We start from the raw sequence: 10,018 nt of genomic DNA, 5'->3' as shown, positions 1-10,018 counted from the left end.
AGGGGCTGGGCACTGAACGTACAGAAATGTAATTCTAGCTGCAATAAGTCTTAGACTTTGAAAGTCTAGAGCCAGACATCTGTGAGTTCCCAGACTTAGCTGGCACAGGGGCTCGGGCTGCCCACCTTACTTCCATGGAATCCAACAAAAAGAATGCTCAGGTGGTTGGTGATACAAGCTTTCCATTGTGGGGTCAGAATGTGGGAATGCCCACCGGCCTTGTCTCAGCCACACTCTCTTCTGCAAGGTGGTCTGACAAACTGTTAGAACCGTGAGATCGCCTTCTGGGGGTTAAATTCTCTGACAGAACCACACTTCTAGCCTTTTTCCTCTCCCAGTTTGAGCCTCTCAGTAACATTCCAATTTCTCAGGGTTTATTGTTTTAATAGTCTGAAACCCAAACTGAAGAGCAAAAGTGCCTCTTTAGAATATTCAGTAGAAGAAGGATTGCAGGTGCCAGGCAATCCTGGGTTATATGGCTTGTTTTAGGACACGTTGACTTACATATCAATACACTCTCAAAAAAGAAAAAAAAGTTCAAATGTAATTCCGGGTAGATGATGAATGTCAATTTTGAAACAAAAAGTGATATATAAAAACAAAAACTGCTTTTATAGTTTAATATATATTATATAGTTAGAAATATAGATCTATTATATAGCTTAATAATCTATATGTATATAGATGTGCACACCCAAAATGAAAAAGAATATAGAACACCAAGACTGTCTTCTAAACTGCCCGAGGGCGCTTCTGCTTTGAGATTCTTTGAAATCATGGACCACAGCTTTTATTGGGTCTTTTTATATTATCATCATGCCTGCAATTCAAAAGTGTGTTACTGATGCTATTGGTTACATAACTTGGATGTTCCCCACCCTTGCAACTCGCCTGCCCTTCCTGCTCGCTTATCAGAGTCTCACTGTCCTTGAGGTCGCAGTTGCAAAGACAGACACAAACAGAGACGGAGAGAGGCGTTTCGTCCCTCAAAGACATTTGCTCCTTGACCAAAAATGAAAGGTGCGTTTCTAGAAGACACAGTTCAAGATATTTGGACAGGAGGTAGCGCAGCGCTAATGTTGTTATATAATCTCCCAGAAGCCCACATCAGCTTATTAGAGAATGAACACTTTTTTAAAAAACACCACATTAAAAAAAGGTGAGTGGGTGAGGGCGTCTTTCATATTCATTGTATACACAGAGCCAGAGCTCTAGTTATGCCCTTTTATGTAACTGCAGCAGGAAGGCCCGCATTGTGGGTCACCGGGAGTACACTGACTCTGGACCCACTAAGCCCTTTATTGAAAATTGTAGCGGTCTGAGTTAGCAGTGCGGGCCTTTTGTGACTCGGAGAAATTAGACTGAGGGAGGGTTGCTCGTACCTGTAATTTGAGCAGCTAAAGGAGCTGTCTCCTGGGGTGGGGGTGGGTGGCTGGCCGCTTAATTGTGTTGTGGCTGAATTTAGAGTCGGATTTACTGACACTGTCGAAAGTAATTTAAGTTCGTTGTTAGAGAGGAAAACTTAAAATGGTCGATTCTCCCAGCAGCTTTGTCGTGTTTCAAACTTCCCAAGGTTAGGATGGGTTCAGCCAGGTTTTCTGAATTAAACTCTTTCTCAAGTTCAGGTTGTTGTTCTTATTTTGCTTCATTTTTTGGTTGTTGTTTTTATTTTTTAAAGATTGGATCCTACTGTATTGCACGGAATGACTCTGAATTCCTGGGCTTAAGCATTCTTCTGCCCCAGCCTCTTTATTAGCTGGGACTGCAGGTGCATGCTGGGACTGCAGGAGCATGCTGGGACTGCAGGAGCATGCTGCTGCCCCCAGCACCAGTGAGAAAAGAGAGTAGTATGGAGGTGGAGGCTGAAATATTAAAATTAGCATATGAGGAGCTGGAGAAACAGTTCAAAGCTGAAGAGTACTTACTTTTCTCACAGAGGACACAAGCCCAGTTCCAGTGACCACCTCAGGAGGCAGCTCCTGTAACTCCAGCTCCGGGGGATCCGACTCTCTCCTGGCCTTCATGGGTGCCCCCACACACACAGATGCCCACAAAAACAAATGATTTTTGGAAAGATTAGCTTATGAAAGAAACCATTGCAGAGGAAGACTGGACCTTTATCTCTCTACTGGCTACATGAAACCAGACAGCGCATGTGCAGAAAATATGAAGAGGCTCTAAATGACTTAAATGTCAAAGACTCTAGGCAGGGCCACTGAGCCTTTGACATTTCTCTAGAGCTGGCCTATTTCCAATGTGAAAAGGGCTTTTCTACTTTAATAAACTGTCTCTGTTTCTATCATGATCCTACATGTCCTGGACCAGTTCTTTGTTCCAGGACACACCAGCCTCCACCTTTAGGCCAGATCCCATAGCATGAATCAGGCCACATCTCCCTGCCATTCTCTAGGACAGAGAGTTAGAAGCTGTCTGTGCTGGAACTTGACAGTTTTCAGTTTACAGTACCTGGCTCCTCCATACTCCCTGTTACATATGCTATTGTGAACTAAATCAAGTGGCATGAAACTTCTGCCACCGGGAAAGGCCATACAAGCCAGATCTTTCCTTTGTCCTGGGGATTGGTCCAAACTCACCATTAGAAGCATTGGGTGTTCTGTCGGCTGCTTTCTGAAGCAGCTCTATTATACCCCTTATTTCTCTCATGGCTGCACATTTTGAGCCCTGCCCCTCCACCCAGCTTCTCTCTAAGCTTTCAAAGAGAAGTCTCTTATTCTCTTTAAGGCTTCTCCAAGTTTAGACTCCTCCATATTGTATTGAATTGTTTCTAATGCTCTTCCTCCACCTAGAGACGTGCTCATGGCCTTGAGAACCTTTTATTATAATAAACTTCATTCCTGAAGGGAATTGAGGTGTTAGCTTTTCTTTGCAGATTGACCACAGAGGCTTTTCCTTTTCTTTCTTTTTAATAAGAGCCTGAAAACTCCAGCAGGTGCCCTCTGAGAGGGCAAGTCAGTTTAAGAGTGTAGCCCCTGGTATGTGGATCGTGTTTCAGTAGAAGGTCACACACCCAAGACTGCATTGACAGCACAAACTCGACTTGATGAGTTTTTTTTAAAAAACAAACAAACAAACAAACCATGAAGTTGAGCAGATAGGGAAAGGGGTGGGTCTGGGAGGAACTGGGGAAGGACAATATATAAGATCGAAATAAACTGTACAAAATTCTCAAAGAACTAAAATAAATAAATAAGTAAAATTTAAATTGGTGACTGGAGTGATAACTCAGAACTTTCCTCCAAGCAATAGTTCTCTGACCTCCGTGCAGGGCCTATGACGCACATACCCCTTCAAAACAAACAAGCTAACAAACACAAGGATAAAATGGCTAGGTATCATAGCACCTGCCCTCAATGCCAGTGCTCTAGAGACTAAAGGACAATCAGTCATGTGAGTTTGAGGTCAGCCTGGGTTATATAGCAAGACTATTGTCTTAACAGGTATGGACACACACACACATAATATAAATGGAGATAAATGAATACCAAAAACATAATACAATATAGAGAGGTGGTTTGAATGAGAGGGGGTCCCGTAGGCTTATATATTTAAATTCCTAGTCTCTAGTTGGAGGAACTGTTTGGAAAGGATTAGGAGGTATAACCTTGTTGGAGGAGGTTTGTCTCCATGTGCAGGCTTTCAAAAGTCCACACCATTTTCAGTTAAGTTAGTTCTCTCTCTCTCTCTCTCTCTCTCTCTCTCTCTCTCTCTCTCTCTCTCTCTCTATCTCTGTCTCATGGTTGTTGTCTCAACATGTAAGCTCTCAGCTCCTGCTCCATTGCCATGTCTGCCTGCTGTCATACTCCCTGCATGATGGTCATGGACTCATTCTCTGAAACTGTAAACCCTCAATAAACTCTTCTATAAGTTGTTTGGCCATGATGTCTTTTCACAGAAAAAAAAAAGTAACTAAGACACCAACACACTTAAAAAAAATGGAGTAAGCCGGGTGGTAGTGGTGCACGCCTTTAATCCCAGCACTCGGGAGGCAGAGGCAGGCGGATCTTTGGGAGTTCGAGGCCAGCTTGGTCTACAAGAGCTAGTTCCAGGACAGGTACCAAAGCTACAGAAAAACCCTGTCTCGAAAAAACAAAAAAAAAATGGAGTAATACTTTGAGGAATGATAAAACAAAACAAAACAAAACAAAAACAAAAGCAAAAAACCACTTTAACTAATGTAACAATCCTGGAAGTGGAGGCTATTCTAAAGAGAGACACTTGGGTCTTCTCTCTAGGTATCAGATTACTGAAACACTGGATCCCAAATCATTGGGATTTCCCAGGAATCTCATTGTCATGAAATGTCTATGTTATTAAAACATTTTAAATACCCATATTCTGTAGATCTTTGAAATGTTTGAAGAATACCTATCTATATGAAATATATCTTTGCATATCTAGAAAACATAACTAACATGACTTTAAGCTTGACTTTTCTAGATGATTAACTATATTTTTGTATTTCTTAATTATACATTATATTTTTAATTGAACTGTATAAACACAAGAGTAGAAATATACATACAGTATAACAAAATTAACTTTAAACTCATATCAATAGACAAAATCCATACCTATAAAATATTTTGAGACTAGTTGTTGTTTTTTTGGATAAAAGTAGATTAAAAAATCTACCCTTTTCTCCCATCATTTCTACATCATACACTCTACAACACTCAGCCTTGGGGTTCCTCTGAGACAGCACATGATTGTCTTCCTGGGGTCATATGTGATTCTTGGGCTTTCACTTGGGTTCGTAAGCCTATAACCCCAAGCCTAGATCCTATGGACCATCTTTATTTTATTTTTCTGGATCAAAGCAATAAACATTTGCATCCTGTAATTTCTTTTTTTTTAATTGATTTTATTGAGCTCTACATTTTTCTCTGCTCCCTTCCTTGCCTCTCCCCTCCCCTTCAACCTTTTCTCATGGTCCCCATGTTCCCAATTTACTCAGGAGATCTTGTCTTTTCCTACTTCCCATGTAGATTAGATCCATGTATGTCTCTCTGAGGGTCCTCATTGTTGTCTAGGTTTTCTGGGATTGTTATTTGTAGGCTGTTTTTCTTTGCTTTAGGTTTAAAAACCACTTATGAGTGAGTACATATGATAATTGTCTTTCTGAGTCTGGGTTACCTCACTCAATACAATGTTTTCTAGCTCCATCCATTTCCTGCAAATTTCAAGATGTCATTATTTTTTCTGCTATGTAGTATTCCACTGTGTAAGTGTACCACAATTTCCTTATCCATTCTTTGGTCGAGGGGCATTTAGGTACTTTTCATGTTCTGGCTATGACAAACAATGCTACTATGAACATAGTTGAGCACATGTCCTTGTGGCATAGTTGAGCATCCTTTGGATATATACCCAAAAGTGCTATTTCTGGGTCTTTTCTTTTTAAATATTTATTTATTTATTATGTATACAATATTCTGTCTGTGTGTATGCCTGCAGGCCAGAAGAGGGCACCAGACCCCATTACAGATGGTTGTGAGCCACCATATGGTTGCTGGGAATTGAACTCAGGACCTTTGGAAGAGCAGGCAATGCTCTTATCCTCTGAGCCATCTCTCCAGCCCCTATTTCTGGGTCTTGAGAAAAGTTGTTTCCTAATTTTTTGAGAAATTGCCATACTGATATGCAAAGTGCTATATCAGCTTACACTTCCACCATCAATATAGGAGTGTTCCCTTTACCCCACAACCTCTCCAGCATAAGCTGATTTTCTCGAAGAACCAACTATTTGTCTCATTGATTCTTTATATTGTTTTGTTTCTTAATCCACTGATGATTCAGGTGAGCATTGTGTAATTTCTATGGACCACCTTTATTTTTATCTCTTGTCAAAAACTCTAAAAACTAAATTTAAATCTACCTTAGGGTATCTGGGTTCCTCTGTCTCCTTTCCTTTGCCTTTCCCACCCTCCTTTTGTACTAAGAGGAGACAAAGTCATTCTCTTTGGAAGGCTCTAAACAGGCTGAGCGAGAAGCAACAGCTTGGTTTTAAAATTACCATTCTCCTTTAGTACCAGTTTGATTAAGACACAGAGCTTAAAAACTTAGGGTTTTCAAATTTATTTTGTTTTTTATGCATATGGGAGCTTGCTTTGTTTCCATGCCTGTGTACCACATGTGTGCAGTGTGTGAGGAGGCCAGAAGGGGGTGTAGGATCCCCTGAAACTGGAGTTACAGATGATTGTACACTTATATGTAGGTGTTGGGAATCAAACCCAGATCCCTTTTTTTTTTTTCGAGACAGGGTTACTCTGTGGTTTTGGAGCCTGTCCTGGAACTAGCTCTGTAGACCAGGCTGGTCTCGAACTCCCAGAGATCCGCCTGCCTCTGCCTCCCGAGTGCTGGGATTAAAGGCGTGTGCCACCATCGCCTGGCTCCAGATCCTCTTGAAGAGCACCCTGAGCCATCTCTCCAGACCGCCTTCTTAATTCAATTAAGGCACGTCTATGTAACCAATCCCCTAAAACCCACCTCTCTCTTTCCTCAAAAGGGCGTGGCTTCCTCAACAATGTCTTTCTTCCTGCCTTCCTTCCCTTCCTTTGTTCACTTTCCCCAAGGCCTGGGGGAGTGGTGGGTAAATGGTGGAGACAGTGAAGAGAGGACTAACTGGCTGCTCATTGCTGTTAAAAGCCATGGGTCTAGGTCACAACCCTTGCATGGGTGTAGCGTCTGGGGACTCAGGCTTGTAGGCATCCATCAAGATGGCTCCAGGTGGCAGGGATGGTACAGCAGCTCTGAGTCCAGACTATGTCTCCACCACAGGGTGCCCACTCTCGAGCTACCTTGCTCTGCCAGAGCCTGGCTGTTCTCATCCTTCTCTGTACTCCTGACTTTGCTCCGTACTCCCTGCTGCCATTCTGTGTTGCTATGCTTTGTTTACTGCCGTTTGCCATGTTCTCCCTGTTCTCATAGCCTTCCTGTTCATCACAGTTCCTCCTGAGGGTATAGGCTTCTTTTCCTGGGTAGGAGGATGTTCCTTTGAGCATGTAGTCCAGAGGTGTGTGTGGGGGGATACCTGGAAATTTGTACTTTTAACCTGATGGCAACACACACACACACACACACACACATAGGAGAGAGAAAGAAAAAGAGAGAGAGTCATTCATGCAAATGAGTCTTTTCTCTGTCAAACTCAAACTCGATTGGTTATTTTTAGAGCTTCTTGTGAGGGAGAACTTGTACCATTAATGTAGAACCCGAGAGATGAGCATAGCAGAGACTTGCATCTCAGTCATGGGAAAGTCTTCTCCAGACACCAACACCACCTCTTTCTTGGTCTTCCTAGTGATATGGTGAACCTGGAGGCTCATCTGTAGCAACAACCAGGCTACAAGGAACAAATAAATTAGGCATGGTACTGGACTCTGAGAGCAGGAATTCGGGTATTCGGATAAATGGGCAGGAAAACAGGAACCTACACAGGGGCAGAAGATCAGGACCATCAATCACCAAGATGTTGAGAAATCTGGGTTTCTCAGTGAGGCTCACTGTACCCACATTGAATATGTAAGCATAATAAAATATTTGCTGGGGTAGGTATAAAGCAGGTAGGTATAGGCACTTGTGACAAGTAGGTGTGCCTAGATCTCCTTCCTCTGGGGGCATAGGATCATGAGTATTCAGATCTTCCCCATATACAGAATTGTGTATCTTCGCTGTGGCTTTTTTGCCTATAGGAAGCTGCTCATGCTGATTTTTATGATTATGGATTAATAAATATCCAACTTTTAGCTTTACTTTAGAACTAGCCAGTCTTCTTAGAGGTGGTGGCACACGCCTTAACCCCAGCCCTTGACTGGCTGAGGCAGTAGGATTGTGAGTTTGAGGCCAGCCTGGGTTCTCTATATGGAGAACTTAATTCAAAAGGAAAAAAAAAGTTCTTGTTTGGTTTGTATCTTATGTGAGAAAAAGGACCCACACAGGCCAGTAACGCCACCTTAGAACTGGGAGAACTAAGTTTATTTATTAGCTATCCAGTCTACAGCATTTGAACAGCGTGATGAATTAAGATACCAATAGAAAAGAACCCGAGTAATTCACCTTATTCATAACCATGAAAGGACAGCCAAGGATCATTGAATAGCTGGACAAAGCCATCAGAGTCAACAGGAGCCTTTAAATTTGGGTGCAGCAGCAGTCGCACGTTATTGAGTACCTACTCAATACCTGGAGCCTTGAAGCGTTTTCTTATAACTAAGCCTGGGCTGTGTTCTCTAGTTTCGTAGTGCCTTCCTACTGCACAGTCAAGAGAGATCAGTCTCGTGCACAAGATTTAGACCTCGATATAATAGACTTTAAAAATAAAGAGATGTAATTAACGAGCTTCCTTAGGAACTATTAAGATAAATAGGAAGAAGAAAACAGAATAGGAGCCGGACGAGATGGTGCATGCCTTTAATCCCAACACCCAGGAGGCAGAAGCAGGCAGATCTCTGGGTTTGTGGCCAGCCTGGTCTACAGAGTGAGTCCCTGGACAGCCAGGACATATAGAGAAACCCTGTCGAAAACAAAAACAAAACAAAACAAAAGTGCAAATTCCATTAACGCTGGAGCCCTGTGAGGTTGATGCGTTGATGCGCATGCTCGGACCCCCCACCCCACCCGCCCGCCGTTTCCTCCAGGAGGGTACCAACGTCTTTGCTTTGATTCCACACAGGTGGTACCGACTTTGCTCTGCCTCAGTGGTCTTCTTCTGACCCGCGATGTCTCGCCTGCTGTTGCTCTGTCCTTCCCTCCTCCGCCACCATGTTGTCCTCTTCTTAAAGCCTGGCGGTCGCCTCACCCACTCAGAACAGCCACGCCACGGAGCTCTGTCGCCCGCGGTGAGGTAGAGCCTGCCTAACGGCTCGGAGGGAGCAGATGCCCTCGAAAAGTGTGTGTGTGTGTGTGTGTGTGTGTGTGTGTGTGTGTGTGTGTGTGTAGGAAGGAACAGATGCCCTCAGTATGTGTGTGTGTGTGTAAGAAAGAGAGAGAGAGAGAGAGAGAGAGAGAGAGAGAGAGAGAGAGAGAGAGAGAGAGAGAGTAGGAGGGAGCAGATGTCCTCAGTGTGTGTGTGTATATATATGAATATGAATGCAGGAGTCTGAAGAGGCCAGAGGTGTTGGATCTGGAGCTAGAGCTAGTTGTAACCTGCGTGATGTGGGTCGCTGGGAACCAAATTTAGGTTCTCTGCTAGAGCAGTAGGAAGTCTAAACAGAGAAGCCATCTCTCTGGCCTTCAAGAAAATCTTTAGCTATGTGTGTGAGGAGGGGGAAACACACCCAGAGTTTTGTGCATAAAAGCTCGCAGAGTTGGTGTTTTATTGCACCTCTGCCCATAAGCCATTTTGTTAGCCACAGGTTGAGGAAGCCATACTCAAATACTACTTTTCTTCTTTTTCAGGAATCGGTTGTTGGAATTGCCGTATTTTTTATGACCCTTTACAGCCCTGCTGCATATGTGCTAACCAATCTGAAACAGTTCAAAGGACAGTAGATGCAAGATGATGTTGAGCATCACTGCAAGTCCAAAATGCTTTCATTAAAAGCAATGGCTCCTTTACATGAGAAAAATTGCTTTGTTGAACCTATTGTGAATATTCATAACTGTATGTCTTTGTATTCTGCACTTTTTTTTTCCGGCTGTGCATTATATGAATGGCAAAAATAATCTGCCTAAGTGTTAAGTAAAATGGAAACACTTGTTCGGGCTTAGTATTGTTTTCCTTTGTACTTTTTTGGGGGGTTTGAAATACTGGGGTTCCAACCCAGGATCTCATGCATGAGAGGCACTCTACCACTGAGATACACCCCAGCCCTTAGAGATTGTTTTCTAAACATCATGAAAGCTGTTAAAAATTTACTAATGAAAAACTACAAGGGGAAAAAAATCATGGGATTGCTATGAAAGGTTGCACTTGGTGATTCTGAGTGACATTAAGAGTTTTATGGATGGGAACACTTGAGTCTAGTAACATCAACTGAGAAAGATTAAACATGTATTT

At 42.8% G+C, this 10,018-nt stretch overlaps 1 protein-coding gene across 4 annotated transcripts; it reads left to right on the top strand.

The window, feature by feature from the left end:
• The first annotated feature begins 903 nt into the window (after positions 1-903).
• Cox8c (cytochrome c oxidase subunit 8C) lies at positions 904-9,716 on the top strand. 4 transcript variants are annotated; one of them, XM_075948166.1, is made up of 3 exons: positions 904-1,020; positions 8,693-8,858; positions 9,418-9,716. In XM_075948166.1, exons 2-3 carry the CDS (start codon positions 8,739-8,741, stop codon positions 9,508-9,510), a joined length of 213 nt encoding a protein of 70 aa, XP_075804281.1. In that variant the 5' UTR covers positions 904-1,020; positions 8,693-8,738; the 3' UTR covers positions 9,511-9,716. The 4 variants fall into 4 exon arrangements, 3 of the variants coding, with proteins under 3 accessions (XP_075804281.1, XP_075804282.1, XP_075804283.1); XM_075948167.1 differs by lacking the exon at positions 904-1,020 and adding an exon at positions 1,062-1,159; XM_075948168.1 differs by lacking the exon at positions 904-1,020 and having other exon boundaries at positions 8,678-8,858.
• The last annotated feature ends 302 nt before the right edge of the window (positions 9,717-10,018 follow it).

Source organism: Microtus pennsylvanicus, chromosome 14 (genome assembly GCF_037038515.1).
Source record: "Microtus pennsylvanicus isolate mMicPen1 chromosome 14, mMicPen1.hap1, whole genome shotgun sequence".
Lineage (NCBI taxonomy): Eukaryota > Metazoa > Chordata > Mammalia > Rodentia > Cricetidae > Microtus > Microtus pennsylvanicus.
The sequence above is the reverse complement of the archived record's forward strand: the minus strand, read 5'-3'. Positions and strand labels throughout refer to the sequence as shown.